This window comes from Xiphophorus maculatus, chromosome 9, assembly GCF_002775205.1.
Source record: "Xiphophorus maculatus strain JP 163 A chromosome 9, X_maculatus-5.0-male, whole genome shotgun sequence".
Taxonomy (NCBI): Eukaryota; Metazoa; Chordata; class Actinopteri; order Cyprinodontiformes; family Poeciliidae; genus Xiphophorus; species Xiphophorus maculatus.
The window spans coordinates 23,424,369-23,441,619 of record NC_036451.1 but is presented as its reverse complement, the minus strand read 5'-3'; the positions used below and the strand labels follow the sequence as shown (position 1 = coordinate 23,441,619).

The following is a 17,251-nucleotide window of genomic DNA, read 5'->3' as shown; positions in this document are numbered from 1 at the left end:
AAACTTTCCAAAGTTACTTTCTCACCTGAACATATTTGCCAATGATCTTCATGATGTCAAGGTTGAACTGCTTGACAGGAGCTGCTGATAGATCAATGTGACTCAGGAGGCTGTAGATGATTTGCAGTAAGGACTGCTGCATGCTGGGTAGGCCCTTCTCCAACAGCTGAGATGCAAAAATTCATCATTAAAGCTCATGTCTACTATTCAGAACTAACACAAAGAAGTCTGATGTTCATCTCTCGTACCTCTGCCAGGTAAGTGACCAGGTTCAAGGTTCTCTCTGCGAAGGCGTCGTGGACGTAGCGACAGACCACGTTGATCCAGTTGGTGCAGTCGCGGGAATAGCTGTGTGTGCTGTACAGGCTCATCATGTGGGCCAGGTTGGAGAGCGTGGCCGACTTCTCCTCCGCGCACACCTTGGCGATCTTATCAGCCGTCTCCTTACAGAAGGGAGTGGGGCTGTCGAAGTGCTGAATGAGGTGAGGCAGCAGGCACAGGATGTTCAGAGGGAAACCTGGGATCAATCCGAGGAGGAAAATGATTAGCGCAAGGTCGCATACACCGCCTTACAAACGCATTCAGAGCCCTCGAAATGTTAAACAGATTGTCACAGTACAGCCAGATGTCAAACTCAAGGCCTGCAGACAAACCTTCAAGGTAACAGTTGTGTGCTTAAATATTATTTTATGGATTGAATCAATAGGTCAAATGGGTTTCACACCTCTGATTTAAGTGATAGGCCAACAAAAGACAGTGCATGCAGGTGAAAGGGGTAGAAAAGGATTACAGCTTCAACTCTCTGTGAAATTTTTGTCCAACAGCTATGAAGGGACTTGAAGAGCACTTTGTCCATAGGATTGCTGTCAAATTAAGTGGTAACAATAGTACAGCAAACAGAAACAGTTTCCTTATTTATGGATTAAAATGAGACCACTCAGACATACCTGCTACTTGTGAAGCATCGACCAGTGTGTGCCTGGAGACGCTGATGAGCTTGCTGAGCAGGTGGATGGTGAGTTCCTGCGTCGAAGCGGAGGTGAAGCCTTTGAGGAAGAGCTGCAGCAGCCCTGGGAAGTTGTACCACTTGAGCTTCCCCTGGACGTTCTCCAGCCGCTCTCTGCTGTCCGCCCGCTCCAGGGGCAGCTGGCCCAGCAGCTTGTTGAGCAGCCGCAGCGCCAGCAGGTACTCAAACTCGTAGTCGGACTCGAGCAGGGAGGCCGCGATCCAGAAGACGGTGGCCATCAAGTTGGAGGGGTCCACCGGTGGGACGGCTTCGCCTCCCGGGCTCCCGCCCCCGCCCAGTGACGTCAGGCTCTTTGTGCGCAGCAGGTTGGAGGGGTTACCGCTGAGTCTGTCTGCTACGTCCAGCGTGTTGCTTCGACGTCTGTCCGCTTTCCGCTCGCCGATGATGCTGGCGCGAAGCGAGTTGCTCCGAGTGTGGACGTAATGCAAAAGGCCGCCGCTGTTGAGATTGAGCTGGCCCGTGCTTTTCCTGTTGGCGGCTAACTTTGCTCCCAAAGATTGGTCACGGGCAGAGCTTCTAGAAAGAGAACAGTATGGACTTTTAAAGGAGCAGGGTTATGCGTTTTCCAGTCACACAGTACCATTTTATAGAACAATCAACTATGTCACCTTTAGTTGTTGTAAAAATGCTATATATATTATATATAACATAAAATAAATTTTACTTAATAATTTAACTTCTTGAAATTGGGCATCTTTCTTTAAGAAACTCCTGCTCTTTCTGAAACTCCGCCTTCAGGAAATCATCACAACACTCCTCTGTTAATCCTTTAACACTACACACACACAAATAAATATATACAGTATATATCTATATATAGACAGGGTTACCAGTCTTCACTGAGAAGTAGAAGGTATAATGAGCTCAGCAAATGTGCAGTTCCACCAGCTGTTTGCTAATTGCTGCTGGCTAGTCTGAAGGAGCTGAGTGAAAATCAGGTAGCAAGGTGCTCTGAGAGGCAGAAGCTTGGAAACTGCAGCTCTGAGCAGGAGTTGCGTCTCGAAGGCAGCACCAGGTCTAACCAGTCGTTTTGCACAGCTGAATGGTTGCCGTGGGAGATTAAAGGATTTCTCAAACACGCATGAAAGAATCAAAGCAACACTTCAGGTATGAGTTTGATGAGGAAATAACATAACACGATTTAAAGCCCAAAAAAGACGATTTTATCCAATATTGACCCTCCAACAGATTTTGTCTAATTGTGCAGTAGAAAATAAAAAAGTGCTCCAATGACAAAGTAAGAGGGGAATTTGTGAGAAGACTTACTGTGCTAAGGCAGAGAGGAGGTCGTAGTTTTTGACAATGTCTGCTAAAGTGTCGATGCTTGACTCTAATGTCAGGAGGAGCTCAATGACAAAACCCTGGAAAAATATGAACATATATTTAGTCAGTTCAGATCAGACGGCTTGACATTTTTCCCCAACCAGTTACATTTTGTATTTTAATAATGGATTAAATTTGTTCCAGGCAGTAGGATGATGCAATGTTTTAATATCCTCACCTGGGCATCTTCTCCTGGGTCTCCTACGGTCTCCACCAGTCGAGACAGAATGTCAGACAGCGTGGCCGGAGTCAGAGGCTGTTTGAGCGCCCTGAAAATCTGGAACGAGCGACCGGCGTAGTGTCGAGAAGAGCAGGACAGAGCCGTTCTCAGAGCCACTTCGCTCAGCATGGAGTCCAGAGGGAAACCTGAAGAGAGGCGCGTAACATGCAGATAACTCCAACACAAAGTCGACAGAAGAACGGGCAGAAACGACAGAAGAGAAGCCGTGGACGTCTGTTCAGACCTGTCTGGGACTGCTTGAAGACTGTGACGACGTGTCTGACGAAAACGCTTAGCTGGTCGGCGCTCTTAATGTTGGAGTTCTTCGGAGAGACGTCTTCGTGATTCCAGAGTGGACCTCGCTTTCTACACGGTGGGAGTGAACAAAGATCAGGTGCTACCAATAGGCCTGTCACGATAGCAAATTTTGCTGGACGACAAACAACAATGTTGTTTTGAGGTAATTGGCAAGTAATGTACTGATAATGGCATAATAAAGTAAGTTCGATCTCAAAGATCAATAAAATTTACATCTGTAAAAGAACACTCCGCACTGGAACTGAAATATCAAATAATAAAACACAACAACCAAGAACAAACCAAAACAAAAAATAAAATGGATTATGAAATCTAAACAAAATTTCCCTACAAAAAATATTAATCACCAAAATAGAAATGATCAATTAAGCAATTAATCATTTATCTAGATTAATTGCTTAGGTTTAGGTGCCACACCAGAAAAAAAAAAACATAGATGAAACCAAATCAAACTCAAACCCATGCAGAACCTAAAAACCGGCTCCTTTTAGACACCATCGGAAGCATGAAAGCATAATCATTGTAAAATTAAGTAAAACACTTGCCGTTGCTATAACTACTGTCTCAAACTGGGCTGCATCATGAGAATGTATATAAAATCTACTTTAATGAACACAAATAATTATGCTGTATCTTCCTCACCTTGACGTAATGAACTCGATGAGACCCTTGGCCTTGTCGTCCTGTTCGGCATTAATATCAGCCTCGATGAGAAGCGTGGGGGAGAGGTGGGACAAAGTGCTGCTTCCCGCCCCGAGACTTATGCTGGAGGATGTGGAGCTGGTGCTGAGGCCGGAGTCTGTCATCGGTGATGGCTGAAAATCTGGCAAAATCTCCTGCATTCCTGTGGAAACATTCAACAAGAGCACACTCAGCTGATGTCAGGCTGTAGCTTTGCAACAACAGCAGCTTGTAGCACAGTTCACATTTGTACATATGGGAAAGACTTTTGCTGCTGCCCAGTGGTTAAGTTTGGGGTGACAAAAGAGAACAATAAAAGTTTTGGTTAAATGTTGATCCCAATACTGGTTAAAAATCTGTTCAAACCCCTTTTGTTTAACATTGACTTTGATATCTATCTACTTCTAATTAGGGCTGAAACGATTCATCGGATTAATCGAGATTAATTGTGATTAATCTATTATTGAAATAATCGTCAACTAATCGTAATCGATTAATTAACTGCAAAAGAAGAGGCCATTTGCTGAAAGAACAACATGGCAGTAGTTGAGAAAACTGTAAAAAATGTGTACAAATTTTGCACTCAATATAAAAAAAGTTCTCTCTACGTAAATATGCAACAAAATCGCATATTAGGCAAATACTAAAAAGTTGTCAATCTACAAATAATCAAGTGTAAACTAAAAGAATGATATTTTATTGCATTTAGGCAATAAATGTTTATTTTCTTACTCAAACAAAAGTTTATTTCCATCTCTTAATGCATTTCTAATATTGCATTAATAAGACTTAAGTGGTTAAATGAAGAAGGTAGCTATTTTTTTATTTTTTTTATCCGATTAATCATCCGAACAATCGACACAATAATCGGTTGCTGAAATAATCGTTAGTTGCGGCCCTGCTTTCCACTGGTTGACGGCCGGACTCACCTGTAAGGTTGAGCTCTGGAGTTGCTGGTTTCACCGTCAGCACCCGGGGATCGTTGTAGTCTCTGTTCCGCAGCAGCACCATGGCCACAGACTGGCTGTTTGCGGACTGGACAACGAGCAGGTGAAGCAGCAGGCGCTTGCAGTGCTCATAGACCTCTGGGTGCTGGTGATCAAAGCCTGGAGGACAAGAACAGGACGACGAGATGACGTCACGAGGCTTGGTACGCAAGCAGAGACGACGCATGAAACGTCAGAGGACGTTACCTATAAACACAGCATGTAACAAAAGGTGCAGGTATGCGCTCCACTCCACTTTGATCCCATGGTCTACTATGAGGTCCGTCAGCAGGATGACTGCAATGTTGCATCTGAAAAAAGGAGGACGACTGTGAGCTTCAACCAGCGCTGAACGTCTGCGGTGAAACACCGTATTTCATGGTACCTGTGGAGCGGCACGGTGGGGGTGTTTGTCTCTGGTAGGTAATCCACTAACGGAGCCCAGCAGCCTCCAGTCGGGGGGAAAGGGAGAGGCTCCGGCTGGTTGTGATCCATTACTTTCAAGCGCCAGTTTGCATAAAGTGGCATGGAGTCACCTGGAGAAACATTAGTAAACATGGTCATACACTATATTAAAACTACACTATGCTGAGGAGGAGCGTGGGAATGTTCTCTGCTTACTCTTCTCGTCTTCATAGGAGCCACCAGAGCTGCTGCTGTACCGAGATTCCAGGCGGTGGTGCTGGCGGTTCAGGTTGCTGTTCAGACCCGAGTAAATATCCAGGTGTGTGTAACTGTGGGAGAAGACATGCTAGTAAAACAAAAAGTCTCAGACTGCATATTGCGTTTAGGCATACATTCAGATGCTCTTCTGAATTTATGCATTCTTAAAGGGGTAGTTTTGAATTGCAGAAAATGCATTAAAAAGTTGAGAATCTGCAGTAAGATGTCCTCTCCTTTTAGTATAACTCCAGATTATTTGGTCCTGGAGGCTGAAGACTGAAGCTGACAGTTTGACAGAAGACAAGGCCAAAGTAGACTTTTATCTTAAGGGAAACAAACACCTTGGAGTGGAAAGGTGTGTCTTGTCGAGATGTGACTTAAACACATTAGAAGTTCTGAAGAATCTCAAAAAAGAACAGGTTACTGGACTCCAGTTTGGCCTAGTTTAATCAGAAACATTGATACTTGCCAGGCATCGCGCCATAGACTAGACAAAGTTAGTCTGGGGTGTATTTTTTTGACACTTATCTGATTCCTCTGATGTTTGTCGTCTTTTCAAACAACTTCGATTTCAAAATCATCAGAGACGTTTACGCATCTGCCATCTTAGAAAGTTCGAAGCTGTTGTGATGTCGGCACATGCTGACTTCATTTTAAAGCTTCCTAAAATACACGGCCGTACTATTTTTGAGAGTTGTTGTTTTAGGACAGTACAGAATAGCTTTGGACAACTAACCACTCAAGGTTAGTTGTCAACTTTAGCTTCAAGGACCAACTAATCTAGTCTTAAAATAAAAAGAAGAGGCCAACGGAGTGACAAAATGCAGGGAAAAAAAAAACTCGTAACAGATTTTAATAGAAACTTTATGCAGAAGTTGGTACCTGTCTTCCATGTTTGGGTCTTTGCTCTTGCTCTCGTGATGACCCTCGCTTCCTGGCACCATGGTATTGCTGCTGGAGGTTGTTCCTGATGGAGAAGGCAAGAAAAACATTGTCTGGCATTGAAAGTACAGCATTTAGTTGATAGAGCTAGAGATGCACCAATCAATCAACCAGTGATTGGCCAATTATTCCAGGGGGGAAAAATTGCTATTAATTTAGCCTCAAATCTAAGAATAACATTATTTTCAGTTGATAAGCTAGAAAAGTTAAATCCTTTGAAAAAATGTTTTCTTTAGATCAGGCCTAAAAAAATCCAACAAGACCTGACTAATTCACTTGTATTTTAGGCCCAAGTCCGAAGTAAACCCGACATATTATTTTAATTAAGATTTTGCTTCTTTTGTTTTAGCCTATAATTTGAGTCAGAAGTGTAACTTCTCCCATTTTTAGATTTTGCTTAACATCTTCCAGCTCCGTCACATCACTTGTAACCGCATGGTGAGTCAATGGGAAATCATCTGGGATGTGTGATTGACAGGAACAGAGGAGGGCGGGGCCTGTGCAATGTGCTGCGCTTGTTACAGTATAATGAACTTCAGCACCTTCATTTCTTTCTTTGTAGTAAACTACTTTCTCCTCTATTTAGACTATAACAAGTAGATTAACACATATTCATATTGAGCATTCTCGTAAAGTTTTCGCACTGTAGGCTTAAAAAATGCATCACAGAATCCCGAGCCATCAAGCAAACAATTTTGGCTAGACCCGGCCAAAATGTTAGGTCTGGGCCACGAATCTTAATCAAGAAAAAATGATCAAATCCAGAATCAGTATTTACCTTAAAGGCCTGATTTACATCTCCAATGTAAAAAAAAAAAAAAGAACTTGTATGTCTCTATTGGTCCATTACCTGAGGTCACTGAGGGGATCTTGTAACTGGAGGTGATACGGTAATAAGGGGGGTTGTCCATGTGGGTCACAGCTGAGCTGACGGGCTCAGTCAGCTGAAGTTCCCACATCAACTCCTCGAGCAGCTGCATAGTTTTATCTCTGCCCAAGTAAACCACCACTCGTTTCACCTGAGGACACGGGAAAAATGTTAGAAACAAATGCCACACGTCTCCCACGGTTCCTAAAAGAAAAAAACAAAACAAAGTGTTGTAGCTTACGTAGGGCAAGAGGCTGGGGTCACTGCTGACCCCGGATATACTGATGAGGAAGTGCAGAATGATTCTGAGGTTCTTTGGCCAACTGTCTGCTAACGTCGTCCACACGTTCTCGATTTCCGACCAAGCAAATTCATCTCCGTACTGCAAAAAACAGACATCGATTGGGATTCTCAGCATGTCGGATTCGTAGCGGGGGGGTGAAGCCGTCTCACCTTAGCGGTCATAAACATGAGGTTGTTTAGCACCATGGTCGTTGCACGAGGGGATCCCCACCCCTCTCCACGGAGCCAGCGGCGACTGTTCACCATCATGATCTCTTGGTCTTGGCCATCCTCCTCTTCCTCACCGCTGCCGCAGTCCTCCGGCCGCCTTGTGGTCGGCTTGAATTCCACCAGCTCCACGTTGTTCATCCACGGCAGGAGGTAGTGCAACATGACTTGACGGCCACCAGGATGTGCTGTTTGGATACGCTGGCTGACTTCTGCGATTTGGACAGTCACATGGTAGCAAAAATATGATTTCAAAAAATCCAGAAATGACACATAGTAGTGTTTGTACACTTTTCCCACAGTTAAAATGAAGCACTTTTCAAGCATTTTCAAGGTAAGTTTTCAAACTTTTGGAAATAAAACAATACATATAAACTAAAAAAAGACAGTTTCAATTCACTACTGTATGACACCATTTATTACTGTTATTAATAAGGCTTTTGTGGAATTATTCTACATTCTTCAGCAGGGACAAGGTCAGCTAAAATATAGCAAAATTCGATGTTTTGAAATGTCTCTCCCTGATCTGAGAACAAAACATAAATGTAACAAAAAGAAATGCCCCAATTTCAATAACATTGTTCAACATATAAAAAAATAAGACAATCTTTACTTCAATTACACACATCCAAGGTTAACTCGAGAAAACTTGCTGGGTCTGGTGGATGGGCGCAAGGGCAGTCATTCATTAAGCGACCCGTCGTGTTTTTGAGTTTAAAAATGTTTAAAGTTGACATGAAATTTGAAAATATCACTTGATAATTATGTATTATCAAAAGATTGGAAGAATAATACTTGAACACGAACTATAAAGTTTTAAAAAATGACTTAAAAAAAATAAGCAGGGGGCACAAGTAAAGCCTGGTAGCTACACTGAGGAAAACCCTGCAAATCAATGATTCATTAGGAATATTCAAAAATAAAGCAAAAAAATGATGTACAAAATGCTTTTGCTATTTTTTCTGGCATTTAGCAAATAGAAACAAACCGTGTAGTTTCAATATCAAAAACTTTCAAATACTTTATACAGAAATCAAGCACTTACCACATTCCTTGAAAACACCTAATTGAAATTCAAGCATTTTCAAGGATCTCAAGAAGCAGACAAACCCTGCATTAGCACTGCAGCACAACCATTTTATCTCACAGCAAACCATCCAGCAGTGTTTTGTTAAGTAGCTGACCTGAGAAAATAGGCAGAGTGAGCTCCGGGTACGTCCTCGCGAGCTCCTCAGAAAGCTGGTAGTAAGACACGGAGTACAGGTGTGGAAGCGGCGAGGGAGGAGTCAAGATGCCATCTGTTCGCTGGATCTCCAGCTTGTGTGCATAACGGAAAAGCTTTGGCTCCAGGATCTGTTTCACACACGCAGCGGTGAGAACGTCTCAAAAGTCGAAGGGAAAAAATCCCACCAGAAGCATTGAATGAACACGAACCAGACTGACCTGTAACAGCTGCATGGCTACCTCGTAGATTTCCCTGGAAGAATCAGCTGCCTTGAACAGAATCAGGTTCAGCAGCACCACAGTATCAAACTGATAATCCCTAAAAGAAAGAAAAAAGAAAAAAAAAAACAAGTTGCTTGACAGACAAACAACCCAGTAAAAAAAGAAATCGAAGTTCATCCTGCTAATGCGTAGTACCTGTTATGAAAGACGCTGGCGATGGCCTTGAAACAGCCAGCAGCTACGCGCCGTGAGCCGGTGTAACATCGGTCCACGGCCCAAAACATGAGGTTGCTCTGGTCTGGGTTGAGCTCCAGCAGCAACATCACGGCCTCGCAACCCAGCTGGTGGACCTAAAGGTGACCGCAAACAAAAATATTTAAACTGTGACGCCGCATCTTCAGGTGCAAAAAATGGGATTTTGATATAATATATTAAAAATTATAATAATAAATAATATTCAGCAAAGTTTGTGCTGTAAATATAGATCAGAAATGTCAACAAAGTTGAAAAACAAGAACCTGGGGCGCAACTTTGAATGTCTTGTGTGAAAATAAGAGATTAAACGGTCGTGTCAAGACAAAATTTAAGGCTTGCAATTAACGTATTAAAAGTCGACTTTTATATATAGATAAATTTGAGGTATTTTAAGGCCTTATTTTTAGATACATGAATGTAAGGCTTTTTAAGGATGCCCTGTTTTAGAGATTTATTGGAGGTTACTGAACATCCCAACCCTTTTCGATTCCCCAGATGGTGGTAGTTTTGGTCACAGGTTTGGTCAGTTAAGTAAAAATGTGTGTTCCAACAAGACAATAATATCAAACATAAAAAGTAAAACCTGATTTTGGAATCATAATGCAACTAAAAGTCCTGCTTAAAAGCTGTGTTTAAGCTAACAAAACATCAGATTTACTAGTTCTGCCGAGAAGAATGCCCAAATTATCCAGCCACATTTATAGTATAATATTCTACATTCCTACAAAACGTCTAACCAAATATTTCTGGTGAAGTATACATGCATTTGAGTCAGAACGTTTAATGTAGAACATGTTTGGGATAGAGAAAATCCATAATAAATGCAAAATTGTGCACCCAATTCTTGCTTTTGAATCCCATGGGGGTTGGAAGTATAACCTTTATGGGGAAAAAAAAATTAAAAGCACAAAATTTCTACAACCTTCATGCCAATATTGAAAGTATGTAGACTTCTGAATGTATAAAAAGCACCATACTAGTTTTTGAAAAAATATTCTTGAATTTAAATGGGAAAAGCTGGATCAGTGGTTATTTTAGAGTCCATCACAACTACCAGCAACATTTTGCTCACCTTCTTGTCCTGTGAATCCAAAATGTTGTCCAGCCACTTGTAGAGGTAGCCATCAGACGACAGGCCGACGTTGTCGGCTACGGGTCCGCAACACAACACGGCAGACATGGCCTGAACAATAAAACGCAAATTAGCTCTCAGAGCGGGTGGCGCAAGAGGTAAAAGCAGACGTCAGCATCACAAAACGCTTACCTTCAGCGCACAGTACTGATGGCGATTGATCTGCATATTTCTGTCACTATAGCGATCCAGAGGAGTGAACATGATGCTGAAGGGTCCGGCCCAGTGACTAAACAGCATGAAGAGACTGTGCCGAAGTGACTGCTGAGGGAAGATGGTTCTCCTCTGGTTTACTGCAAAAAAAAAAGTTAAGTTTTATTGTTTAAATTTCACCTGACAGTCAAGAGCGTAGCTTAAACGTACCTGGAACATTCTGAATGATATTGGCCACCAGTGCGCTGAAGTGAGAGCGGATGTCCTTCAGCGTGTCAGAGTCCTTGTCGTTTTCCGCCTCCAGCAGCTGCCTGGTGAGGTCCACGTACTCGAGCAGCGTGCTGTTCAGAGAGTGGCTCTCACCATCCAAACCTCCACTGGATCTGGAAACCCCCCGCCCAAAAAAAAAGCATCCCGGAGTTCATACAGTGGCTTTCTGAGAGAAGTCTCAACGGCTTGGGTTACGTACATGTGGCTGATGACGCCAGCGTCAGCGAGTAACTCAAATATCCGGACCAGCTGGACCCTGAGGATGTCCCGACGCCTGCGTCGCTTCATGTTCTGTAAATGATTGAAACATTTTCATTCGATTCAAGTGTCACATAAATAAAAAAGTTTGACTGAATAATTTGACTTTTAAAGTTATCACTGAACCACACTTACTTCTGGTCTTCTTTCCAGAGCTTCTTTTATGATTGGGTTTAGCTCCTCTATTAGTTCTCTGAAGGATGGAAGACGTGCATGTCAATAAAAGTATAAATGTATAAAAAAAACTACAAAATGCACATCCAGGTTCCCACATATTTTTCATTTTAAATTTTTATTCTTTACAAATTTAAATATGTAGAGTTAATTTTAATCAGTTTTTTTAAGTATAGAAAAAAATTTTCACTTAGATGGGGTGAGCAGAGAGATGAATGGATGGCAAAGGAAACATAGTCTGGAAATATAAATATCATTCATACTCTTTTGGAAAATACTTCAATAAGTGCTGTGGATTTATCGTATTGTTGATTATTTATCTTGATAAATTTCTTAGAATAATGACTTTGATTTATAGGCGTCGCAATAAATTCCAATTAATGATATTGAAACATTAGACATTATTGTCAGGACTGTTATTTTTACCATTTTCTCCACTGGTTGTTTAATTAGAGCAACAATAAATTTGAAGATAGGATTATATGCAGTTACTGTGTGAAGTGTAATGATACAAACATTTCTTTATGTGACTGATGTCTCCACTTTTATCATTATCACGAAAGTACCACAAAATATTGTGATAAAAATTCAATTCCATAATTATCCAGAAAGTGTAAGAACCCTGAGGTACATATAATTATAGATTTCCTATCAATATTTTTTACCTGAAGGCAACAGGGTTGGTCCTGCCAAGCCCCAACACCAAAGACTCTGTGATGTCCATGCTCTCAGAGCGCATCATTGGAACAATGTGTTTAAAGAGGGAAGAGGGGGACTGAGTCCCGACAATCTGCGAACACACACAGACATCGACTTTGGTCACAATGACGCTACTGCACAGTCAATGCTTTATTCTGAACTGTCATTCTTAGTTTGAGCGTGTTCTTCCGACCTTGGAATCGTAACTGTAGCCGCTGTCCGGCGTAGACGCCAGCGTCTCAGGCGGGGAGCAGCGGACGGAGCCGGAGGTGGAGGATGAGGAGGAACACATTGAGGAGGAGGAAGAGGCGGAGCTGCAGCAAAGAATCAGGTAGTTTCTCCAAAGGCCAACGTAGGAATCGCTGCTGTTCAGACTGTTCACCTTTTTGGCATTGATGGGGCTGCTGGAGGTGGACAAATAGAAAACGTCGGGTTGGATTAGTCTGACTTGAGGTTATTGAATGGGGAGACGCAACTCTCCTATTTTCCTTTATCATTTGCTTTCTACACCAACTATTATTTGAAGTGAGTGCGTCACAACATAAGCGGTAACAGGACACAAAGCGTACTTTATGTCAACTTGCGGAGACAGCAGCTGAAGGCGGGTATAGGCAAACATCCAGGCATAGTTGAGGGCGGTGGGGCAATGTTTGGGCAGGTTCTCCTGCCGCAGGTAGCTGGAGAAGCTGATGACCCAGGGGTCCTGGCCCTGCGTAACGTGAGCAAACACCCAGATGTGCGACGGGCTGACCACATCGAACTGGTGGCTGATGGGAGAGGAACTCCATTCTGCTAGTGTTTGAAGCTCGATCCCGCTGGGGCAATACAGCAAGTTGGTCTGTGGCGAAGGGAAGGGCAGGGGAAGATCAGCAGAGTTTCACAAGATGTTTCGTTTGTGCGGAAGTGAGGGAGCGGTCATACCTGGTCAGCTCCGGTTAGGTGGATGAAGCTCTCCAATACAGAAGCACTTAATCTGTCCATTACATCAATAGCCAGTTCCTCATCTCCCTATAGAGATTAGGACACAACAAATGAAGCTTAATTAAACTCAGGAACTCTGCAGGCACACAGCTATTCAATTTTCCATTTATAATAATAACATAGAATGCACAGTCCCTTGCAAAAGTGTTAATGCCCCTGAAACTTTTTCACGTTTGCCTTTTTTATTTGCCAGACCAACACAAAGTAGTGCACAATTATGAAATGAAAAGGGAAAAAAAATGTTTTCAAAATTTTTACAAAGAAAAACCTGAAAAGGGTGTTGGGCAATAATTATTCATCCCCTTTTACTCTGATATCCTTGAATAAAAGTGCAGCCAAATGCCTTCAGCAATCACAGAAGTAAATAAAACAAGATTCCTTCTGTATGTAATATAAACGTAGAGTAAACACAGCTGTTTTGTGAAGGTATCTTTGATCAATTATGACTAACTTCACGGTCTGTGCTTCAGAAAAGGATCTAAAAGTCCTGATTCTGCCATGTATTGCAGTGGGAACAGTATGTCTCCAAGTTTTATCGGCAATATTTGTTTTCCTCTTCGAATTTTGTATTATTATTAAAGGGGTCATATTGTGAATTTTCCAGGCACATAGTGCTATTTCATAGCACAATCAGGTAACTATGTTACCTTTAGTTGTTTTAAAAATGCTTTATATGTCAAACATGACTCCAAAGAAATTCACAATTTGAAACCTTGAAATCAGCTTCTCTCTCGTTCCTGCTCCTTCTGACACTCCGCCTTCAGCACATCATTATGACAATGCTCTTCCATTATGTCATTTACAACAATTCTTAGTAGCATTGGTCTGAGAAGTAGTTTATAACAAGCTCAGGAGACCAGCAGTTCAACCAGGTGTTTGCCAATTGCTGCTGCCAATAGTCTGGAGGAGCTGACAGGGGAGGGGTGTTCTGCATGTGGGAGCTCGGCTGGGAGGCTGCAACTCCAAGTAAGAGCGTTAGGTAAATAGGCGGCACATTTCATCAGGACGCCCTCAAACAACCTAAACGGTTGCCATGGGAGATTCAAGCATTTCTGAAACATCCATGAAAGAATCAAGCCAACACTCCAGGTGCGGTTTTCTTGTAGTAAATCTCAAGAGAGTGAATTTTACATAAAATACCCCCTTTAATATATTTTAAAAAGAATGAATCGTAGTGTAACGTGAATTTTATTTGGTGCTATTAATACTTCTGCAAGGTACTGTGAGCCTGAACTTGTTACCTTGCCGATTCCCAGTGTTGTGTGCAGAGCACGGACCTCCTTTAAGACATTAACAGCTAACTTGCGGGTGGCTGGTCGGCAGCTACAGAGCACAACCAGCGCTAAACCCTCCACAACATGAAGCACGGCTAAAGGTGGGGTGCGCTCCAAAGACAGAGACCGGCTGTTGGTTGAGCCCTTTAAACAAATAGAACAAAAACAAAAAAGTAATAACACCCTTTATTGAATATTTCCAACATGTTGTATGAAACTGTGGTCAAAGAAACCCAAATAACCCACCTGTGTATCATGGCTCTTGTTGTTGCTCTGCACGGCTTGCTTCCACTGGCTGATGAGCTGCAGGAGCATCTTGACTGCGTTGTCTAGCAGCGTGGGATGGACGTCCGTTACCTCTCTGGCTATGAAGTACACGAACCCTGAGAGGACGTCCTCCCGCCACTCTGGGAAATCCACCATGAGGGCCTGAAGAGTCGTGAAGGCAAGGCCACGCAGCTCCTCGTCCATGTGGATGGTCAATCTACGGATGTGGAACGAACAAAAAGGTTTGCACAGGCTTCACCACAGCTCCTAGATTGGAATTAGATGAAGGTTATTGAAGGTGAAGTACTTGGCTAGGAGCTCTATCAGCTCTTGTCTGCTCATGCCGTCTGGTATCAGTCTTGGGATGGCGGCCACGCATGTCCGGAACAGATCGATCTTTGGTTTTCTCTCCCCCCTGCGGCACAGTTCATAAAAAGCTAAGCCATAGCCAGCAGGAAACCGCACGCATCAAAGTTGTGCTTACATACGTAATCATGTCTTCAGGCTCTTTGTTACACATCTGAACACTTGTCATGCTCATGGAGCGTCCCACTTCCTTGTCCAGGTGACGCAGGATGTTATCCAAGGCCTTTCTTACTTGCGGATAGTACATTGACATACCTGAGGAAATACCCAGCGATCTTAGAACATTAAATATCCATGTGCAACGTTACTTGTCCAAATATCAAACCTACCGATCACTTTTGCTTCCTCGTCAGTAAGTGTGGTGTTGAGAAAGATCTTTTTGACACGCAGAGTGTTCCCAGAAGGCATGATGATCCCGGTCGTAGGCATCGGAGGCTCGCCGTCTTTCTGCTGCAGGCTGTCAGCAATCACCAAGAAGGCTCGCAAACCAATATTCATCCTCTGGTGGGACAGAAAACGTAGGAAGAAGAGAAATAGGGGTGAAACGATGGAAGTAATCGACAACTAATCTAGTAATCCATTAATGAGCATGTAGCCTCAAAAATAGCTTGCTAAAATAGAATAATCATTAGTTGCAGCAATAAACAGAACCCCACACCAACAGTGCCCATGTTTAATTCTCATCTATTCTTTACCTCTGGATTGATGGTGAATGTTTTGTGAGACTTGCCCACACACAGCAGGTCATAGATGATTTCCTTCATAGCAAAGTCCAGTCTTTCCTGCAGAAACCAACAACAACAACAACAACAAAGTTAAACACAGTCAGGCCTATGTGGTGTGTAAACTATTCTTTAAAAGAATTGTGTTCCAGTCAGACCTGGGCTATGAACTGGATGATCTTGACAAAGATGTTGAGGGGCGTGTCTCTGGGCACCACACTGCGGGAGCCTTTGGGGAAAAGTGCTGACACGATGCTGAGCAGTCGGCTGAGGAGTAGAACAAGGTAATAAGCATATACAGCAATGAATGACACCAGCTTCATATGGTCATAAAATGTTTGGTTTTTTTCACCTTATTACATCAAACTTGATGTATTTTAGAGGGATTTTATGCTATATAGAACAGGATTCGCACAGTTTTCCTACAGTAAATTTAAAGCACTTTTCAAGCCTTTTCAAGGTAAATTTTCAAACTTTTCCAGCACCACACTTTTCTAGATAAAACACTACAAATGAACTGAAAAAAGAGTTTTACAACATTATTATATGATATCTTACAATTATTAATAATATCTTGTGACAGCGTTGTACAGCAGGGACAATGTAAACTAAAATATAATTTTTTTTATTTTGCTTTCAAATGTCTCTCTTTCACACACCATACATGCACCTGACTGGTCAGAGAAAGTTAAAAACAAAAACTCAAAAAAACAAAACAAACAAAAAAAATGTCCACGCAAAGTTTTCTGGAATTTAGCAAATAGAAATAATTTTGGTATTTATAATATAAAATGACCAAAAACAGGAGAAGTTTGGTTTGATTTGACTGCAGACAGTGAGGAAAAAAATGTGTCTGTGTATTTTTTACATTTTTAAATATCTGGTTTTAACAGTAACTGACGCTTTCCAAAATTAGGTTTTTAATTAAAGCTGCACACTTTCAAGAACTTTACACAGACGTCAAGCACTTTCTAAACCTTGAAAACACCTAAATGAAATGTTTTATGAACTACAAAAAAATCTGAAAAGTGTGGAGAACAATTGTATCCAGCCTTCATTACGCTGTAGATTCTGGTTTGCATTTGTTAAGCTATGTGTTTATGCGAGAAACTGTTTTTAATAGGAACAAGTTGCACAAAAATTGATTGGGTGGGAGCATTTACATGGTTATGCAACTGACCTCTGTGTGACAGTGTTACTCTCACACTTGATTCTGATAATGTAGACCCACAACAGCCTGTAGAGCGACTCCAGCGCCACGCGGGACATTTTGGGATCTTTATTCTGTGGATGGAAGAAAAAAACAAAACAAAAAAAACATAATTGTCTCAGATATTGTATGTTGAGAGCTTCATTACTCACCTGAGAGACCAGAGATATATGAAACATGTTGCAGCTGTATACAGACAGTCACTCTTAAACACAGCAATACAATTCAACATCCCGCCATTTGAAGTTGTATTTAACTATATATTAATGATGCCACACATTTACACATGTTGGATCAAAACTTTCACTCTTTCCAATCAAAACACTTCATAATTTATTATCAAAGGTCGTACGTAATCAAGTCTTTCACCAGATTACCACTACACAAACACTATAAACACGATAACAACGCTTCAGTTTAAACTGATGTGTCAAATTTGCAGGTAAATGGGATTTGTTCAATGTGGTTTACAAACAACATGGCAGTTTTTTAGCACAATTGTATTC

At 42.0% G+C, this 17,251-nt stretch overlaps 1 protein-coding gene across 12 annotated transcripts in view; it reads right to left on the bottom strand.

Moving 5' to 3' along the window:
• The window catches only part of fryl (FRY like transcription coactivator), an 81,658-nt gene that overhangs the window by 21,520 nt on the left and 42,887 nt on the right, over nucleotides 1-17,251 (bottom strand). For all 12 annotated transcript variants that reach the window (XM_023339379.1, XM_023339381.1, XM_023339375.1 and 9 more), the window contains 35 exons: nucleotides 16,716-16,819; nucleotides 15,694-15,802; nucleotides 15,509-15,595; nucleotides 15,143-15,314; nucleotides 14,936-15,068; nucleotides 14,755-14,862; nucleotides 14,427-14,664; nucleotides 14,148-14,324; nucleotides 12,847-12,933; nucleotides 12,495-12,763; nucleotides 12,119-12,329; nucleotides 11,892-12,016; nucleotides 11,188-11,245; nucleotides 10,994-11,085; nucleotides 10,735-10,907; nucleotides 10,504-10,664; nucleotides 10,312-10,422; nucleotides 9,180-9,334; nucleotides 8,982-9,081; nucleotides 8,723-8,891; nucleotides 7,482-7,750; nucleotides 7,270-7,410; nucleotides 7,011-7,179; nucleotides 6,101-6,185; nucleotides 5,177-5,289; nucleotides 4,941-5,091; nucleotides 4,763-4,866; nucleotides 4,499-4,675; nucleotides 3,531-3,732; nucleotides 2,815-2,936; nucleotides 2,529-2,716; nucleotides 2,294-2,388; nucleotides 948-1,543; nucleotides 249-517; nucleotides 26-166 (listed from right to left, as the gene is read on the bottom strand). In XM_023339379.1, the coding sequence (XP_023195147.1) occupies nucleotides 26-166; nucleotides 249-517; nucleotides 948-1,543; nucleotides 2,294-2,388; nucleotides 2,529-2,716; nucleotides 2,815-2,936; nucleotides 3,531-3,732; nucleotides 4,499-4,675; nucleotides 4,763-4,866; nucleotides 4,941-5,091; nucleotides 5,177-5,289; nucleotides 6,101-6,185; nucleotides 7,011-7,179; nucleotides 7,270-7,410; nucleotides 7,482-7,750; nucleotides 8,723-8,891; nucleotides 8,982-9,081; nucleotides 9,180-9,334; nucleotides 10,312-10,422; nucleotides 10,504-10,664; nucleotides 10,735-10,907; nucleotides 10,994-11,085; nucleotides 11,188-11,245; nucleotides 11,892-12,016; nucleotides 12,119-12,329; nucleotides 12,495-12,763; nucleotides 12,847-12,933; nucleotides 14,148-14,324; nucleotides 14,427-14,664; nucleotides 14,755-14,862; nucleotides 14,936-15,068; nucleotides 15,143-15,314; nucleotides 15,509-15,595; nucleotides 15,694-15,802; nucleotides 16,716-16,819 (5,661 nt within the window). The remainder of the gene's footprint in view (nucleotides 1-25; nucleotides 167-248; nucleotides 518-947; nucleotides 1,544-2,293; nucleotides 2,389-2,528; nucleotides 2,717-2,814; nucleotides 2,937-3,530; nucleotides 3,733-4,498; nucleotides 4,676-4,762; nucleotides 4,867-4,940; nucleotides 5,092-5,176; nucleotides 5,290-6,100; nucleotides 6,186-7,010; nucleotides 7,180-7,269; nucleotides 7,411-7,481; nucleotides 7,751-8,722; nucleotides 8,892-8,981; nucleotides 9,082-9,179; nucleotides 9,335-10,311; nucleotides 10,423-10,503; nucleotides 10,665-10,734; nucleotides 10,908-10,993; nucleotides 11,086-11,187; nucleotides 11,246-11,891; nucleotides 12,017-12,118; nucleotides 12,330-12,494; nucleotides 12,764-12,846; nucleotides 12,934-14,147; nucleotides 14,325-14,426; nucleotides 14,665-14,754; nucleotides 14,863-14,935; nucleotides 15,069-15,142; nucleotides 15,315-15,508; nucleotides 15,596-15,693; nucleotides 15,803-16,715; nucleotides 16,820-17,251) is intronic.